General features: G+C 44.8%; 1 protein-coding gene across 1 annotated transcript in view; it reads right to left on the reverse strand.

The window, feature by feature from the left end:
- The window catches only part of HMGCR (3-hydroxy-3-methylglutaryl-CoA reductase), a 98020-nt gene that overhangs the window by 53742 nt on the left and 23466 nt on the right, over positions 1–20812 (reverse strand). The window contains exons 2-4 of the mRNA XM_086960768.1: positions 17823–18035; positions 6419–6530; positions 6134–6221 (exon numbers count right to left, since the gene is read on the reverse strand). Coding sequence (XP_086816894.1) covers positions 6134–6221; positions 6419–6530; positions 17823–17987 — 365 coding nt within the window. The 5' untranslated portion in view covers positions 17988–18035. The remainder of the gene's footprint in view (positions 1–6133; positions 6222–6418; positions 6531–17822; positions 18036–20812) is intronic.

Below are 20812 nucleotides of genomic sequence, written 5' to 3' on the forward strand. Positions count from 1 at the left end.
GGAAGACATGGAAAGGACTGGCTAGTGGACAAAACTAATGTCTAGTCACTGGCTAGCATAGTCACCCTGGAATGAGCACCTGTATATAACTAGTGCCTATTCTGTGGTTATACAGTCAGTTTAGTACTACCACCCTGAGCCAAGGAATAGATGTAAAAAGTATGGCTCAGGGTTGACTATTTAAGAATAATGGGTCTAAGTTAACCAAACCCCTGTACTGTGCTCATATGGAAGAGTACATAAAGTAAAGTGAGCCTGGAACTAACCCTCTACTCTGTTGGTGTACAAGGAGTTAAAAGAGCTCAAGGATAAAGTTATAGCTCAAAATAGCGTCTACCTGGAAGGAGCATAACCTACAGATGAGCTAAGCATGAAAAGGGGGCCACAGCAAGACCACAGGACTAAGCGCTGCGCATCATGATCCAGCTACTCACCTCTCCGTCGGTACCCCTATGCAGACACCTAAACCGAAGGGGAGGCAACGAGGAGAGGTGAGGCTCATGTATTTATACCCCATATGATTGGGTAATCGGCAGCGGCTGTGTTCCTATCGCCGCTGCCGGTGTTGCGATGACAATCACAATGCGCATGCGCGGTCAGGTAACACTTCACCGCGCTGTGATCACAATACCGGGCATGCGCGATGAAGTATCCCCAGCCGCGAGCGCCGGTCAAGGAACAGCGCATGTGCAAAAGAAAAACGGAGTAATCTCGAAAACGACTCGGAATCTCCGTGAATACGCGCATGATCAGTTATGCTTAGCCAGTGCCAGTTGTCAAGAGAAACCAATATAAACAGCGGGCATAGCGATGCTGTGCTAAAATAACCCTGCCACTCGCACCTAACAAATGAGGGCTTACCAGACGGCGGCCACATGGAAGACACGGTGAATCTCTATGTATTCTAGTCCCTGAAATAAAACAGTGCATCCTGGGGGCCAGTAAACATCAGCATCCTAAGCCTATACTGGCAAAGATATAGATTGCTAAAGACCATAGTTGATTAATAAACTATGTAAATATGGAAACATTGGGTGTTAAGTGCATGAAATACCAGGATCCACTTCCAAATACAGCGGAAGGGATTCAAGGCGTGGTAGAGCAAGAGAGTGCTGACATAGAACAATGGTCGTTGGCTATGTACTAGGGTAAATTTACCAGGGACATAAAGGATGGCGCCAACAGCGTCTGACCTAATGCGGTTGTCATGTTGGAAGTGGAGTTGTCAATTTACCGACTTGTGCTACACTATATCTAGTAAATGCAGTGGGTCTGTATCATGTAAAGTATAAGTGAAGCCAACTAATGATGTTTGACATACTGGAAGTGGGATTGGCCAATTTTTGACATGAGCTATACTATATCTACTTGACGCTATAGGTCTGTATCATGTGAAGTATGGGTGAAGCCACTGGTAGTGTATTGAGTTATCAGTAGGAGATGGCGTCCCGAAGGCACACAGCTGGTCAGATGGACACCCAGGGTATACTATCATTCAGACCGGAGATGTCAGTTTTCAACTTGAAAATCCAACGTTGTTCCTTGATGAAAAGAAACCTTGAGACGTCTGTGATATGCGGTTGGATGAATGGTTGATCCAAAACAATCCACCTAAGGTCTTCAGCTTTATGCTTTTTAGTCAAGAAGTGGTTTGTTAGACAGGTGGATTGTTTGTTGCACCGTATTGTGCTCTTATGCTCGCTGATACGGGACTTCACTTTCCTGGTGGTATGTCCAATATAAGCCAGACCACACGGGCATGTGATCTTGTACAAGACCACGGACACAAAGGAAGGACACTAACACCACCCTTGACACCATTTGGAATACCACTCCGGTTCAAGGGCACCACCCCTGTGGTAACTGTGCGTCATGCCCCCAGACTAGCAAGACACTCTCCGTTGAGATTGGAACTGCTAGACCATGGAAGTTGTTGAACCATACCAACTGCAACTCGGAGAGAGTGATCTACAAGATCACATGCCCGTGTGGTCTGGCTTATATTGGACATACCACCAGGAAAGTGAAGTCCCGTATCAACGAGCATAAGAGCACAATACGGTGCAACAAACAATCCACCTGTCTAACAAACCACTTCTTGACTAAAAAGCATAAAGCTGAAGACCTTAGGTGGATTGTTTTGGATCAACCATTCATCCCACCGCATATCACAGACGTCTCAAGGTTTCTTTTCATCAAGGAACAACGTTGGATTTTCAAGTTGAAAACTGACATCTCAGGTCTGAATGATAGTATACCCTGGGTGTCCATCTGACCAGCTGTGTGCCTTCGGGACTCCATCTCCTACTGATAACTCAATACACTACCAGTGGCTTCACCCATACTTCACATGATACAGACCTATAGCGTCAAGTAGATATAGTATAGCTCATGTCAAAAATTGGCCAATCCCACTTCCAGTATGTCAAACATCATTAGTTGGCTTCACTTATACTTTACATGATACAGACCCACTGCCTTTACTAGATATAGTGTAGCACAAGTCGGTAAATTGACAACTCCACTTCCAACATGACAACCGCATTAGGTCAGACGCTGTTGGCGCCATCCTTTATGTCCCTGGTAAATTTACCCTAGTACATAGCCAACGACCATTGTTCTATGTCAGCACTCTCTTGCTCTACCGCGCCTTGAATCCCTTCCGCTGTATTTGGAAGTGGATCCTGGTATTTCATGCACTTAACACCCAATGTTTCCATATTTACATAGTTTATTAATCAACTATGGTCTTTAGCAATCTATATCTTTGCCAGTATAGGCTTAGGATGCTGATGTTTACTGGCCCCCAGGATGCACTGTTTTATTTCAGGGACTAGAATACATAGAGATTCACCGTGTCTTCCATGTGGCCGCCATCTGGTAAGCCCTCATTTGTTAGGTGCGAGTGGCAGGGTTATTTTAGCACAGCATCGCTATGCCCGCTGTTTATATTGGTTTCTCTTGACAAATGGCACTGGCTAAGCATAACTGATCATGCGCGTATTCACGGAGATTCCGAGTCGTTTTCGAGATTACTCCGTTTTTCTTTTGCGCATGCGCTGTTCCTTGACCGGCGCTCGCGGCTGGGGATACTTCATCGCGCATGCCCGGTATTGTGATCACAGCGCGGTGAAGTGTTACCTGACCGCGCATGCGCATTGTGATTGTCATCGCAACACCGGCAGCGGCGATAGGAACACAGCCGCTGCCGACTACCCAATCATATGGGGTATAAATACATGAGCCTCACCTCTCCTCGTTGCCTCCCCTTCGGCTTAGGTGTCTGCATAGGGGTACCGACGGAGAGGTGAGTAGCTGGATCATGATGCGCAGCGCTTAGTCCTGTGGTCTTGCTGTGGCCCCCTTTTCATGCTTAGCTCATCTGTAGGTTATGCTCCTTCCAGGTAGACGCTATTTTGAGCTATAACTTTATCCTTGAGCTCTTTTAACTCCTTGTACACCAACAGAGTAGAGGGTTAGTTCCAGGCTCACTTTACTTTATGTACTCTTCCATATGAGCACAGTACAGGGGTTTGGTTAACTTAGACCCATTATTCTTAAATAGTCAACCCTGAGCCATACTTTTTACATCTATTCCTTGGCTCAGGGTGGTAGTACTAAACTGACTGTATAACCACAGAATAGGCACTAGTTATATACAGGTGCTCATTCCAGGGTGACTATGCTAGCCAGTGACTAGACATTAGTTTTGTCCACTAGCCAGTCCTTTCCTTGTCTTCCATGGGACAGCGTTCGGTGAGGACAGTTACACAACCAGTTTTTTTATGCACAGACTGTACAACCTAAACATTGACTACAGATCTCTGAGTCAACTCAGGTTGACATGTTCTATTTTTATGTTCTGTGCACAGAGCGGGGCCTCAATCTCCGAGCCGTTGCCGGGTGAGGTGAGGCTCGACTCCCACATATTGCTGGGTAAGTCCTTCTATATCCTGTTTGTAATTCACGTTCAGCAATGACTGATGGTTTACTTTAATATGAAACCTTTATAACATATGGCCGTCCTAATTGGGACTTGCCGAGCTGAGTTCATATGTTGGTCCTGATATTGTGAATAGTCTATCATGACTGTATAATGTACAACACTTGTTGTCTTTTTTGTGTTTTCATTTTTAGGATTACTTCCTCTATCAACTTCTGATCTGGAGGATATGGTAGGATGGTCTAGATGACCACACCAGTAGTCTGGACAGGTCTTTAATATTTTGGTCTGTCCTTTTTTTGCTTCACTTTGTATAAATTGTCTGAGTGTATCTTTGCAGTAGCAACATCTTTTTGTAGTTGGCCCTGAAGAATGCCGGTGTAGTTCCACCTTCGGCAGAAACATGTTGGCCTAATTTATAAAACAGCAAAGCATCACAGTGATTCTTTCACACTGTTCCACACTTCTTTTTAATCTGGCGTCCTGGTGAATATCCTTAATAAAAACATTTTTCTTTGCCTCAACCGCCATTTTAGATCACTTATTCTTTATTCCCTGTTTTGCACTGCACTTTTTCAGCACCACTCTGTGGCACGGACACTTCTACAAGATGAACCAGTAGTGAGTGTTGTCTGGCCAATACATCTGGGCTTGGACTCACCACCCTGGTTAGACGTCCTACATGACGAGGCTCCGCCAGATGGGTGGGCTGATAGGATATCTAACACTTATTCGTGTCGTGTGACCACTTGGCCTGATTCAGTGCAATCCAAAAGGGTTACTTCATTAGGACCTCATAGACTCAGCTACGTCGCTTAACAGACCTTCCGACTCCTTATGTTTGTTGTAGTTTGACTTAGGGGTATAGAGTTTGGTAGGTCTATAAATATAGTCACCTTGGCCCTCCTTAACCTTTGTTTTCCTGGTGGCTAAACACAACATAGCACAGCTCTGGGGAGCCAGCCAACCACCTCAAGTCTCCAAGTGGGCAAAGATCTAGACTGGTGTATGTTTAGAGAGAGATCGGTTTATGTAGCAAGGGGTTGCCCGAAGAAGTGGGGAAAGATATGGGGGGGCGTGGAATACCCACCGGGGTGGGATCTGTGAGCCGCCTGCGCCGAGAATGGAGCTGGAAGCGCCGGAATCCCCTTGACCCGAGTGTTAATTATTGAGAGTATAATTCTGTATTTTGCCAAGATGACTCATGTGATGGAACTATATGTGATCACCTGCGATTTTTCTTTTTTTTTGTAATGTTTTTCTTTTGTTTTCTTAATAAAAATATAATACATTTTTTTTAATAGAGTACAAGTAGTGAATCTATGGAGAAGGGTTTTTGAAGGCCAGGGATTGTAGGCGCTCTGCTGTGTAACGCAAATCGTTGCTCGGTAAAAACAGTTGGATGGCGCTACTAGGAGAGGGGAAGGAGCCCTGTAACCCCTCAATGTTGTGTGGGAAGAGGTACTCATATTTCTTCAATGTACATCTAAGCCTAGGCACAAATCAGGGTAAATAAACAGTATGTATAATCACTACAAAATGAATGCACATTCAAATCAATGATCCATAAACATAAAATGTGATGTTGCTTTGTCTTTAATTCAGTTTCCATTAGACCAAGACAGAACCAACAGACATGTGTTTTGTCGCATTTGGAAATAGTTCAGCGACATTCTCAGGGCTGAATGGTGAAGAAAAGGTCTTTGCAATTGCACTGCCGGTGATAATTCCATCCCGGCTGGGCTATTTTCTAAGAGTACAAGTAGTATTACTAGAATACTATTTCACATACTCATGAATGCCTTTGTGTAAGGACCCATATACTGAAACAATCAGATGGCACCTCAGCTTTTGAAAAGGAACAGGAGTGTCACAAGCAAAATTCCAAGGTACATACATAGTAAACTCTCACCTCACGGATGAGGTTTCAAAGTGTTAGATTAGGACGCTCAGCCCCAAGGAACTACAACCAGGCTTTAACGCTTGAAGGTTAGAGCTTCTTTGGGTTACAATATACGCTTCTTGCTTCTTGCTTATAGAACTTCCAAAGTTGGGTACCTGGGTGACTTGGTTCTTAAACTGTGTAGAATGAAAGTCTGTTCTAAAATCTTCTGTGTAATGACTACAAATGATGAACATACTTATACACAAATACGGCCAAAGAAAGAATTTTCAGTGTGTAATACTCACTTCAGGCCTGTCAATTCTTTGTCAAGAAAGTGAATAACTACTGTGCTGAAGACAAAGCTTGAAAAAATTGTGAAAAGGCCAGCAATACCTAAAGCAATAAAAAATGACAGTGGAGTTACACACTTACATTAACAGACTCTTTGTTTCAAATATTAATGATTAATAACTGGCTCAAACATTTAAACTTTTTTTTTATATGAATCCAAGAATAGTAAAATAACCATTTGACAAAACCATAAACTCATGTTTAGGTCTTCCATTATGAAACTGCAAAAAAAACAATACCTAAAATATACTTTGATCCAAGTTGTCGTAAATTCTGGAACTGAAAGTATATGTAAAGGATTGCTATACATCTTGTGATGGTCAGGATTATGATGTCACTACTCAACACGTCCTGTTTGAGAAAACAAAAACAGACATGTATTAACTTTAAGACACAGACTTTGCACAGATAGAACAATTTTAGGATATACAGTTACTTTTTCTGGTGGACTGCGATGTTACTTTGAAATAACAAAGTATTTTCAAATATTAAACCGATGAATTATAATTAAAAGGTATAACTGATATTTGTATCATTAAGGGAATCACACGACTTGCTCAAGAAGAAGTGAAACAGTTTAATTTGTCTGGTTGACTTGACTGCTCAAAAATTAATTTGGGGACGAATTTCGCAGAAATTACATAATTCTGGTGACGTGCAGGTTTCAATCAATGGGAGGCTTAATCTAACCTTGATTTAAATCCTTTCTGTTACTTAGCCTCATTACGATGGCAGAGGGACCGCCACTGCCAGGCAGTCGGCGACGGTCCCACCGCCATCAGACACCGCTTAACTGCCCGCTACATTACAATGGCAGGCGGATGATAGGAGGTCGGAGAGACCAACCACCATGGATCCGAGGGACTCAGGGACTTGTACCCCTACAACAGCGGCAGTGCCTGCTCAGGCACTAGGGATTCCAATGTCCCTTTCTGCCGGCTGTTTCATGGCGGTTAACCGGCCATAAAAATGCAGGCGGAAAGGGACTTTGGGCACCCCTTTCCCTCTTGCTCTCAGCCTTGAGCATGATGTCTGCCACATAGTGCAGGGATATGCAAAATGTTTATTTTTTGTACTGCGTCGTGTGCTGGCAGCCCGCATCACAATCTGAAATACAAAACATACACATTGCGACTGCCTTGAAGGCGGTCGCATTGTAATCCCTATGGTGGGACCGCCAACAGCTAGTCGGGTGGTCCCATCCCCGAAAGGATATCGGTCGGACGAAATCAGCCCCTAAGTCTCTAAGCATGAAAGAGCATATATATATATATATAGATGGTGAACAAACATTTTGTAACTAGATGATCTGGTTAAGATGTTTTTGTTGCACGTTGGAACCCACGAGCAAGCAAGTAATCCCAACCCTTCTAAGAAGTGATAGAGTGTGAATCCAATTTTTTTTTTTTAGCCTAATTTGTCAGTGAATGATCACAAGTGATGTCTTTTTTCGTGTGTCAGCACTGGGACCAATATAATATAGAAATCAGACTAGAGGTGAATGGTTACTTGTCACAGCTAGGGGGAGGTCTTCTTCTGTAGTCAGAAGGGTGGCTCAGAGAGCTGAACGTCTGCCGCAGACAAACTGGAGTACTTTTGAGGGGATCAGTAAGAACAGGGGTCTCCAACAAGAACCACTTATGTTCAATGAAAAATACAATGAGCTACTAATATTATTAGTGTTGTACACATCCGACAAGATTACATTAGTGACCACCGTAAGCAAGATTACCAGCCGTGATCACCTCAGTGATGTAAAAAAAGGCTTGGTCAATTTGGAATGCTTCTACAAGGGCAATACATAGCAGCCACATTTGCAATGCTTCATTGCACCAATCTCATAATATTGGTAATAAGTCTCCCAATGCTGCATTATTCAAATTCAAATATCAGCTTTAAATAGATTTTGGAAATTACGGGCTCTGAAATTACACCCATTGTCATATCAGATACACACTTTGCAATGTTGGTATACATATATTAATTCAACCAAACAGCAATTTAGGAGCCAACTCTACACACAGGAGAGCTATTCACAGGCAACTGGAGAGCTACCATTAGCTCACAAGCTACTCGTTGGAGAAGCCGGAGTTAGAATCTGGCAAGGCAGACTCACCCGTCTATCATTTGGAGGTGGGTATGTTGGGTACTGATAGTGCAGTATTCAACCGTGCATATACAAAAAACAATATTCTGATCAGCACCCAGCCCAACTATTCTTCCAAGATGTGCACTAAAAAAGCATCACGATATCAGTGAATACATGGTGCAATATGGTACAAAGAGGCATTGATAGAACTCTGTGGATGTCTGAATATAATGGTAGTTCTATCAGTTTCAAGAATGAGTTCAATGGGTGGTGTTGATCACTACACATTCCTATTAATTCAATTAAACAATAGACATTGGAGGACTACAAGTTGCAGACTAATCATTTTGGAGGGCTAAAGCAGAGCTCTCTATGCAATCGACCAAGCATTTTATGCAGCGAACCCTGTGTACCCTGCTGCTCGGAAGTTCTTATCTTGGAAAGTATCTTGGGAACATAATTGTGTACTGACAAAGAAGGTGATTGGGGCTGGCACTGCCTTGTGTTAATCAATTATAATCCAAATAATGGTCTGTGGCGTGCTACGGAGGAATCGCTGTCTTGTCCAAGCAGCGTATATGATACAAAGTCTATTACGAAGCTACCCCGTGGTGGGGTACGCATGTTTTGACAACACCGGCACCTATGGTCAGTCACCCTTTGTATATTTATTAACTCTGGCGATTTCATACCCAAGGCTGATAGCAATGCCCCCCTTTTTCTTTTTGTAGAGTATCCCCTGACGGAGGGCCACAAGAGAGCCCGAAATGCATTGGGACACATGAGAATTTAAAGTAACTTGCATTGGACGCATTAACTAAAGAATCACCAAATGTGAAAGCAAAAGCCATGAAATTAATGGATTGTTGAAAATATGATGAACTTTTGGTGTACTAACAGTGATTAAATAATATCTAAGCTCCGTAATAGACTTTGTAACATAATTGTGTAGTCAAGAAAAAACTATTAAAATTAAACACCCTTTGCTTTGTTAAAACACACATTCTCTGCCTCTACAAGTGAGAGCCTGGTAAAGCTCTTCTCTGCAAGGTGCAGCCAACAAAAGACAAGGATTGAAATTCGGATGTGAAGGCTTAGCTTGCAAACCGGAATAGAATGGGGATTAAACACTATGCAAAGATAAAGCTGCACAGAGTAGTTTTGGACTGTCATTTCGATATTCCCATATTCCACTAGGAAAATAAAGTATTTTCCATATTCACAGGAACGAGCGATTAACTTTCCAGAGGACATGGATTTCTGTGAAATATGGTTTTCATACCACTCCAATTTGTGCAATAAAAGCATCCACATTTTTGTACATATAATATCCATAAACATTACTGAAAGCATTTTTGGATTCTTTGTGCAATCGCACTTTCAAATGAAAATGCATTTTTGGATTGCGAACTACTTGGGTCTGTTTGACAATTCTGAGGAGTCTGGCAAATCAGCAGAGATGTGTGAACACCCCGAACGAAACTGGGTACGTCAGCATGACAAGTTGCAAGCACATCAATGCTGGGGGAATAAAGTTAAGGAGGCAGCAAAAAAGATGCATTTCGCATTTTAGGTCCAGATGTAGGTCAAATCAATTTTGCGAATCCTTAATAGCGAATTTTACCGATTCGCTATTAAGGACTCGCAAAATTGAATGTAGGTAGGAATCGCTAAAATATTAGCTATTCCTTAATAGCAAATTGAGATTCGCTAATAAGGAATACTGACCTATCCATTCCTATGGGCTGGGAGGCCCATAGGAATGAATGGGAAAATATTCACTATTTGCAATTCGTTATTAGTGAAATCGCAAATAGCGGGTGCTATTTCAAGGGTGCCAGGGTGTGAAAAGGACACCCTGTTGCAACCCTGAAATTTGCATGTGTGCACATGTGGCGCACATACATGCCCTAAGGGCATGAATGTGTGCCAGATGGCACTTTAAAAAAAAAGCAAAAAAGTGTTTTTTTAAAGGAAATCGCTAATTACCACCAATTTGAAGTTGGTGGTAATTCAGCAATTCCTTAAGGCTAAAGTGTACTTTCTTTTGTGCTACTTACATTGCATTTAAGGAATCGCAAAATTGTGATTCCTTATTTTGCTCTTGCATTTAAGGAATCACAATTTTGCGATTCCTTATTTTGCTAGTAAGTTCAAACTCACTGTTGGACAGGCCTCGTGGTAGGCCCGTCCCCTCCCCACATGGCGGGTCACGGACCCCTGCTCCTCCTGTTCCCCGGACAGGAACAACCCTTGCAACCCACCGGGGCAACCCCCGGCCCTTCCCCGACGGAACCCTGGCTCTTGCACACCACCGCATCGGCTGGCCCGGGTCCTTTCCAGAACCCCGGTCTCCGGCCCAGCCGCCATTTTGGACACTACACGACCAGGCCTCGTGGCCTCGGGTCGACCTCGGACCCAGCCAGGCCCCGACATCGAGGCACCACCACCCACCCAGGGGGTGAAGAGACCACTTGGCAGGTCAATGGGAGAAGGAGAGTCGATGGCTCCCCTCCGCCAGGTGTCGATCGCCCCCAGCCTCCCCGGGCGCTGGCTCCACCCCCCTGCTGGGTGTCTGGACTCCCTCATCCCGGACCTCCCGACCTCCAAGTGCGAGGGTCCGGACATCAAAGGGGGCCAGACCTATAACTGGGGCAGCTCCAGAGCAGGAAGGCAGTTGTATCCTGGAGTAGAGAGACACCGAGACGAACTCATCCTTGGAGGCCTGCTGGCGCTGCCGCGGCTCCTCTTCGAGAACCACCTTTGAAGGCCTGCTGGCGCTGCCGCGGCTCACCCTCGTCGTAAATGATCTGCAAGGCCTGCTGGCGCTGCCGCAGCCCTCCTCGTCGTGAACCACCTTCAAGGCGTGCTGGCGCTGCCCTCCTCGTCGTGAACCATCTTCGAAGCCTGCTGGCGCTGCCGCGGCCCTCCTCGTCGTGAACCATCTTCGAAGCCTGCTGGCGCTGCCGCGGCCCTCATCGTGAACCATTGTCATAACCTGCTGGCGCTGCCGCGGCCCCTCCTTGCGAACCCTCCAGCTCGAGGATTGTGAGCTCCACCTTTTGCTGCTCCTGTATCAGACCGGTATTCAGACTGTCCCGCTACCCTTTACCCCAAAGAGACTAGAATTGACGGGATCCTTGTATCCTAGTCCTACTGTACCGCTCATCACCTTGCCTAAAGATCTATATAAAAGTGTGCAGAACTTATCCTTGTCTGGTGTCTATCTGTGGGGGGGGAAGTTACTTGTCTGTACGATTACCGGAGAGGGCCCTCGCCGGAAGCCTCTCCCCCCTGTACTCAGCCGACCCTCCGGGTCCACTTCTAACATTGGTGGGTTTCATCGTGGTGGGGAGGGAGAGTTATGGTATGTGTAGCAAACGTGGGTTTTTAGGTCTGGTTAGACACCACAGAGGGTATAGTAAGGGACACCAAAGAATTTCTTCACGGTCGTAGCATTATAAAGCCATACTCAATTATATTCAGAGATTCATCAGAAACACAGAGCTGCTTTGACAAATATTAGCTATGACAAATGCTAGGTGAAATGCATTTGTGGATAACAACACGCATCTCACCACATACCCTAGAAACCTCCACATCAAATAGGTGTAGCCTTCGGAGTAGGGCCAGAAAGCACCGCCCAAGTTGGACGCTTTTTAGAGTGGTTTTGCACCTCCGCCCACAATCTGTAACTTTTCTCCTTTATAATAACTAATTGCTACCAGAGAATGGCTAGATCTGACTGTCCTAACAAAGAGTGTTGAAAGGTGGTCTAATTTGGTTGGCAGCGCTGTGTAATAGCAAGGATGCGTGGCAAGCTGGATTTGGGATACCCGTGTTTGAAGATTATTGCCATGCGCTGCTGAGCGAGGCGGCGGCAAGAGGGCTGGGTGCTGCCTTTTTGGGAGGCCACTGGTGATTTATCGCTTGAGGTATTAGTGAGCTCAAGGGATTAAGAGGAGTGCCCCAGGAACCCATAGTGCGTACCTTCATTGGTGTCGGAATGGCCCTTGACTGGTCTGTTGAAAGATGGGATTGTGCAGCATTTGCATAAGGTTGGCTGTTTCTTAATTGCGCATACAAGTCATCATTTATAACACAGTGGCACTGTACCCTCCTCAGTCTTGAATCAATAGTCTGCTAAGGCCTGGCAACGAGGTTGGCATCATCGTCACGGAGGACCACAAGCAAGGTAAAGTGATGTTTGAGTACAGAAAAATGACTAGAGGCCTATAGGGGGAGGAGAGGACGCCTATGGCACTGATACTACAGGGTCAGACTGGGACACAGCTGATGCAAAAACATTCTTTCTAGAGATGAAATGAATCCTGCAGACTATAGATCAGAAAATGGACACCTTGACATCCAGGGTCGATCCCACAACTCCAACTTGAAAATAATACTTACAGTGTGAGAGGAGGCGAGGACTGGTAAGGGGGTCAGGGCATAAAGCGCTTTTATGCAAGAACAGTTGTGGAGCAGGGTTTTATGGAGAGGTAGCGTGGCAGTGTACCAGCATTGGTCATGAGTAACACGTATCACTCCATCCAAACAAACATGCTTCTGAGGCTACCATCGATGTCCTGGGAAGTTGCAAAACCCCCGACATTGGCTATGCAGAGTCTCCTAGCACCCGCTGAAAGCCAACGCAGTAAGGTGACCGTTTGAAGGGAGCTGCTATCTCGTGACTCACATTGTGGAACTGTGTGAGTAGGCAGGTCTGCAATCATATGCAAGATTGCCTGGATACATGTGAGGAAAGGATGGAGGGTGTCAAAAGGCGCATATCTGATATAGAGGATGATTTGTGGTGCAAAATACTTTGCTAGAGTATATTGTCCTTCTGCACTCTGAATTGTTCTGTTTAATCCTGGACATTTTTCTTTTTCAGGTAAGGCGCTAGGTCTGTTACACGGTGCCTTCCGTGCCTTATCAAATACACTGCTATGTGTCAAGAGCACAGGCCTCTGTGAAGAGTTAATTCCTCTTCACACATAGCAGTGCAAAAGACTTTGCAACATCCTGAGAAACTACTGGAACTCACACGTCAAGAATGAGTTATTAAGGGAGCGTTCATGACGCAATAAGCTGTGCATACTAGGGGGTCTATTATAATAGCGGGCGATCCGCCCGCCATTATCAACCGCCCGCCTCCCATTTCCCCCCACCATATTACGATGGCGCGGAGGACCCCAGCGGACGGAAAGACCGTCCGCCGGTCGACGAGTCGACTGAGCGGAAAAGTGGCTGGATATAGCAGCGGTGTTTCCAAGACACCGCCATACATATTACCATACAGGCGAAGTAGTGCCTTTCCATGGTGTTGCCGCCATGGAAAAGCACACGGTGCCTGAATGTGGGGGCCCTTTGTGGGCCCCCAGGGTGTTGGGGGGGGGGCCTAGGGTACGTTGTGCATGCAAATGCACAGGGTGTTCCATGGCACTGTGGCAGGCAGTGCTGTGAGCACCACCCGCCACAATGTTGTTGATGGGGCATGCCACTGCGGCGGTGGCATCCTAATTGCCGGTGCAGGACCACCGCACCACTGGCGGCCAGCCCCAGCACCGCTTAGTTCCAAGGAGTTCCTGAGATAACGAACACAGTCAAGACGCAGATCTACTTTGAAAAACATCTGAATTATCTTTTTGTAGCGACAAACTTGATTTTCATTGTGGAGAGAGACCATCAAGAGATATTTGCGATCCCTACAAAGCCACTAATCAGTGGGCATAAATAGGAACTTTTTCACAGAGGACACTGGATAGCGAAGGAGATCATACAACTCGGCTGTTCCTCCGTGCTAAAAAGCAACTGGAGTACATTCCAGATAATCTCCCTGCACAGAAACCTGCCACTACTTACATGGAGGAATTACGATTCAGTGGTTTGTTAAATAAAAGGGCAGATAGGCAGACGTTCTCTTTTGGTGTAGGGACAATCTATGTAAAATAGTTTTTTACCTAGTTTATTATACCTAGGTATCAACATATCGCTTTCCCTAACCAGAGCCTTTTTTGATCTGTTACGGTTCGTGTTTTTGAGCTCTGTATGGGCGAGAAAACCAACCAAGGGTTAACTGTAATACCTTAACGCTTTCAGTACACCTGCAGGGGATTGCTCTCCGCACCTTGGAACATTATTGAGTAGCCCAGGCCAAATATATGTTCCATTCAGTCCATCCACAGTATTGAATCGATTCATAGGAGCTAGATCGTGATATGGCGGGCAGCCCTCGGACTATGATGATGGCGACTGCACCCTGAAACCATGGCATGTACTGTATACACCTGGCATATGATGACTGCTAGTGCAGGACTGGAGAAACTGGATTTCCCCTGGCTTCCAATTAGGAATAACTAGATGATAACGGGTGCATATGAACCTAAGACCCAACAGCAATTAACTTAGGGGTGTGGACACTGGGGGACATATTTGTGTACGGTCAGTTTAATTCTATGGCGCTATTCAACCACAAAGGGGAGCTTCACCTCTAAATATCTTTTTATATCGGAGACTTAGACATACGTTGAAGGACTGTATTCCTGGATTCCCAGCTCCTCCTCCTGCGCAGTTAGCTCCCACACTGGCGCACACCTCCACAAATCCATGGTGACTGACAACGAAACTGTATAATGCGACTACCTGAGGCTGGCAGGTAAAGGCGCTGGGAGAGGAACCTCTGGGTAGAGATCACTGACACGATACAGAAATATTGTTCTACCAAACTCAAATTTCAATCAATAGTAGACACCAATTGGTTCTCTTTAAATTCTTGCACACAGCATACTATTTACCACCTGGACTTGTGAAATTGGGTTGGGCGTGCACCCAGCATGCCCCAGGTGTTGTTCACCCACAAGAGGCTCCACAAATTTGTAGAGTTAGCTTATTAGCGGAGTGTATGGTGGTTATCGGGTGGGGGGACCAGTTCAAACTAATACAGCCTGGATTGCTGATCGAGTCTACTGTAGTGAAACAGTAGATGAGTACTCCTCCAGCCTGTAAACCACTTTGCAGCCTAAGTACATTAGTCTCCTTTAACAAAATAGTTATTGGAGAAAGGGACTCTTTATTAACTACACTCTTATGTCACACGTGAATTGACACTGGCCTTTGGGAGTCTGAAGTGGAGTGGCTAGTTTAACTCTGAAACCGTTTTCCACGCCACCTAAGAATTATTTGATAAAACTTATACTGATGAGACCTTGTGAGCATGGATGGTACGTGTCATGTTCAGGAACCCCAAGAAACACACAGGAAACGATGGGGCTTTTCAGGTACACTTTTATTTCTTTGTGTACAGCGTGCAGATACCCTGACCTCTTGCCTCGAGGTCCTACCCAGGAATGTCCCTGTCCCCTCCCTTGACCGGAAGTGGTGTCCGGTGTCCCCTGGCCTTTGCCCTGTGCCCCAAGGTCCTAGTGCCCCTGTCCTGGGCACGACAGTACGGACTGACCTTTTTTGTTACTGTTAATTTTCTTTGATGCATTGTAACTATTCTAGAATCACAAATATTTAGAAAAAATATGTCCAGACTTAGTTATATGAAGGTGCTGAAAAAAGGCCACCACATTATCTCAATTCATCATGAAATCTGCCTGGGCCTGTCGCAGATTTTTTTTAAAAAATACTGAAGTAACAACATGCCCATCTTATTTCCCCTCGTGCCCATAAGTCACGGAAACAGAGTGAGTTGTACGCCGCCAGCTCAAAGTCCTACTGTTTTGTGTATGGGTTTATTTAACCCCTCCTCTGCTGATGACGGAACCGCTCCGTCATCAGCTACAGTTGAGCTGTGCTGATGATGGAGCTGTTCCCTCATGGCCCAGCCGCCGCGCCTGCGCGGCGCTGATTTTGCGCCTGCGCGGGTGTTCTAATGAGCGGGGCGGGTCATGACGGAACCGCTCCGTCACCAGCATAGCTCAACCGCGGCTGGTGACGGAGCGGCTCCATCACCAGCATGCGGCCGCCACGCGGCCGCCCCGCCCCTTTAGCGCTGCGGCGGAATAGCCGCCACAGCGAAGGGGTTAAATACACGAGCAGCACCAATACAAAATGGTTGCCACATTAACACTGCAGTTCGGTGGGGTCAGTGGCAGACGCTTCCTTCGTCGATCTTTTATTTTCACTACTTCGCCAGCAACAGCCAAAGAGCATAAGCTTTGCCTGGCATCATCCTGATGGCTTTAAATTCTCCTTCACTTTCATTATCACCATGCTGGTCCACAGAACTGGAGCAGGGAGAGTGTGCAAATTACCCCTCCACTTGTTCACATCATCAATACTCAGCAGGTGAAAATCTTTTTATTGCATTCCTAATTTCTTGAACTGCCTGAATCCTACATGTCTGAGCTACTAAGCTTAAAATGTTTTTCTAGTGGAGTTACATTAAGATTTTAGTTCATAAGATTAAAAAAAAAAAATCTCTCATCGCTTCCACTCACTAAGCTGCTAAATTGGTCTTAATCATCAAGGGACGGGTGTACCAGCTATAACGTTTTACAGAATAATCTCTTCACTATATGCACGAATGTTTTGCTGATCCCCCGCCCCCCTTCACAAAAATTACTTTGTTATTTATTGAAGTCCGGCCTAGAACCAGCCTTCTACAAAAAAAAAAAATCTAGCAAAATATATAGATCTATACACATACATGGAGGGGCTATGGGTACCCACATCATCCATTAGTATATTCAGCTGTGCTTCGCATATTGCTTCCACCCACCATCACATATAGCACAGGGCAAGAGGTCGGCCCACTACAATCAACTGGGACCAAATGTGCAATTTGCCGAAAAATAAGCGCACTTCAGTGCCCTTCCGGGTCAATATTTTACTCTGTCAGTGTTTTTTTCTTTCCATTCTTTTTAATTGTTATAGCCATCTTTGCGTGTCTAAACTTTCTTCATATTACAGTATTTTAAAGGCAATATTATCTCTGCTTTGCTCTAATAAGAATCTTATTTTCCCGTGATGTGCATTAAAAATAAAATTATGCAACAGAGCACCACACTCTTATACTGAAATGTGTATATGAAGTTTTCTTTTAATAAGTAATTTATCTGAAGCACGAGGCTGCCATAATGTGGCAGCGCGTTTTTTCTCCTATTTGGGTGACATGGTTTGATAGTTAATTTTTAATGTATTTAAACAAAAATTAACGCAGCAGCTTGCAAAGACAGACCGGTTAGCCTTTTCAATGTGTGTTAGGTTTTGTTTTGGAACCATTTCACTGTGTGCGTTTGTATCGGTATTTGTCCCCACATGTGAATGTTACAGTAGTTGGACCATAAAATGTTATGTGTTTCTCGGGATATAATATATACATATATACACACACAAACCAAACATATACACATGATTTGAATCGGGCAAAATTGATTAATTTAGGAAATGTCTCTGAATTAGAGCCAATACATTACGGATTTGACATAATTCCCACACATTATGGGTTCTGAGACTACCGTTTCTGCACTAGCATGACCCACACGAGGCATGCACCTACATTAAGTATATGGTAAAAGATCAATGTATTTGAATTAACTCCTTACTTCTTCCAATTTTGGACACTCGTAATTCCAGCCACAGATCTGGTCATTTCCTGTGAACATATTCATGGACATGGTACAGATGGTGAGCGTCACTGTGCCCACAATGACCTCCCAGGGGTGGGATGCAACAAAAAGACCATGAAGCCGGAACAACCGAGACAACATTTTCAGGTGGTTTTTTTTCAACCTAAGAGAACAAAAAGAAAAATTGTCCTGGAAAGGAAAAAAACAGAGGAATCACTGAAATATAGTAGCATGACGCATGCATAAACATTTGCGTTTCCCCCACTGCTCTTGGTTCCATCTTCTAGTTTGCGCAGGTAATTATGTTGCATATTACAATAAAATCGTTTTTTTCTGGAGAATAACGCATACAAATCTTTGTACCGGTTTATGTGAGAAAATGTTGGCGGTTAACGAAAAATAAAAAGGTTTAAAGAACCTTCTTCTTAGTTAGCAGATAATACATGCTTCTTCAGTGATTCACAAATGAGTGAGGTACGAATTCTGTCCTGTAACTAATATCCATTGCATTTTTTTAATATAATTTCACTTTCACAAAACAAATAAACAAAAAAATAGTTCCACACAATTAGTCAGATTTTTCAACTGTGTCTAGGCTGTAATTAACCAACATAATGCCTTGGCGCCGGGAAACCCTTCTTGGGTAGCTGTTGCGCCCTATAAATTGATAAAATAAATAAATAAATGAATTAAAAAAAATATTCAAACTACCAATGAGGCCGAGGAGACTGCTTTTCATTTGAAGTTTAATAAGAGACAGCGCGAAAAATGAATAAAAACTGAGAGTCAAGAAGTGTATTCTTTGCAGTGTCTCTCATTACAAAAAATCTTACATTGTTGCTGAGGCAACTCTGCAACAGGATTTCAGCCAACATGCTGCCAGTTATTCTTGAATGCACTATAGCACGACTTTGAACAGTGGAGTTACATTACCTGCTAGAGGTCTACGTTTGTCCAGCTAGATTCAGGATATAGCAGTGGCTACTCTGGTGGTTAACATGCCGCTGTAATACCTCAGTGATTCGTACACCTGCATTAAAGAGGGGCACATAACCTGCAAAGCATAAATGTAGAACCTTGCAGGTTTTTTCTCTCAAGCAGTCATACTAATGCTGTTAAAAAATGAATTCATTTGGGTAGCTATAAACATTTTTCGATCATTAAAATGCTTTCACTTTTAGGAGATGCCAATCCAATGAGATAATGTTATGTAGTAAATCGCTCCTTTTCGATCTTGTTGGTTGCCCATTGGAGTGCATCAGGCCGCGCTGATACAGCTGGAGTTCACTCTGACGGCCTGGAGGCAGTGCAGCATGTGTCCCGGTGTTTGCACGCTGCACCAGGACATGGTAAGATGCACATTGCACACGGGACCGACCCAGATCCGGCTCAAATAAGTGCCGGATCCGAGCAGTGCTAACAGGGACCTTTAGGCCTGTGAGTAAGTGTTCAAGCTAGAGTTACCAGACGTTCCGGGTTCCCCCAGCGAGTAAAGTCTTTTGAACTAATGCCTTTCCTTCCGATATTAAAGGGTAGGTGTAGAGCACAGTTTACAGGGTTCTAAGAGGTGAGGGCCACCACTCTCGCTGCAGTTTTTACTTAGGGAGGTGGCTTCAAAAGCAACACTAGCCACTGACCGAATAGCCGCACTATCAGTTACTGCCAGCCGAGCAATGAAGCGGCCACCAACGACCCCTGCACAACAGGCAACGAATGCTGGACGTGGTGACTGAGGTCCCAATCTAGCTTTAATAACGTATTTATACCGGGCGCTTACGTTCCATTCATTGGGCGTTTTACACCATTTATCTCAAGGATCCAAATGCCCAGATGCCCAACCTAAGCAGGTTCGATAAAATCAGCTTCCATGGTTTGCCTCAAACAAACATGCTGTGGAGAGTGCCGTGCCCACACATCGTTCGTACTGCAACATTTGGAATCAATACCTGCACCGCGCTGTCACTGACCTGAGGGACGGGAGATCTCTCCTCGGCAGAGGCAGCAGAGCTGTGTGAGGGAGGGGCTATCACTGCCTGAATTTTATACAGCCCCATGAAAAGGGAAACTCCCAGGGAAGTCCCAGCGCCGCCCCGCCCCCCTCCCACGCGTCACAGGCATTTCCCAGCTCACTGCGGACTACGCGCGCCAGCTGTTCACAGCTCAGTCGCACCCACACACACAAACTATGAGCTGCCCCCGCCGGCTTCCACAAGTGCCAGTTTCATTCTCAGAAACGAAAGAGAAAGCCACGGGCAAGTCGATCCAACTCCTGAGCTGCATTCCCCAAAGTAAGAGGATACCTTCGTACGAACTTGTGCTGGAATTACTAACTGCAATAGAAACAAGAACTGATGCGGCAGTGATTACAACAATGTGCAGCGTCGAAGAAAAAGTAAACGTAATACATTAAAAGCAGCGCTGAAAGCCACTATTAAATCTGTTCTTTCCAATTCTCACTGCACTGGCTTGTATAAAACATATACAATGCCTACGCGTGCATATTTTTTGTATGGAAAAAGAGGAGCTCCTTTTTTTATTAGGGTATCAGCATTTGTGCAGCTGCTTCTATTATTTTTTAGGTCTGGCGTTATCAAAGACCTTTTCATTTTAAGAATTTATATCTGAATTTCAAATTGCTGGGCCCAAACTCGAACGATGTGGTGAGTACAGAACAATGGATGTATGGCCAAATCTCTGGCTGGGGGTGAGTGCTTGATATTGTTCAGCATTCCGTCCATCACTGTTCATTTTGCATTTGTCACCCCCAAGTGGGATAGTGTATGCCCAGTCATGGTCCCATGCTCACCATTACAATGGGATTCAAGCTATACTGGCTGATGAGAGGTGATACCCCTAAACCAGTCCGAGAATGCTAGTTTATGGTCCAGGGAGAACCTGGCCTGGTAGTTCGGGCTGGACTGTTCCAATGGGGAGCAGGGTCAAGACTGATTTTGGAATGGCGTGGT

This window comes from Lissotriton vulgaris, chromosome 3_1, assembly GCF_964263255.1.
Source record: "Lissotriton vulgaris chromosome 3_1, aLisVul1.2, whole genome shotgun sequence".
NCBI classification, from domain to species: Eukaryota; Metazoa; Chordata; class Amphibia; order Caudata; family Salamandridae; genus Lissotriton; species Lissotriton vulgaris.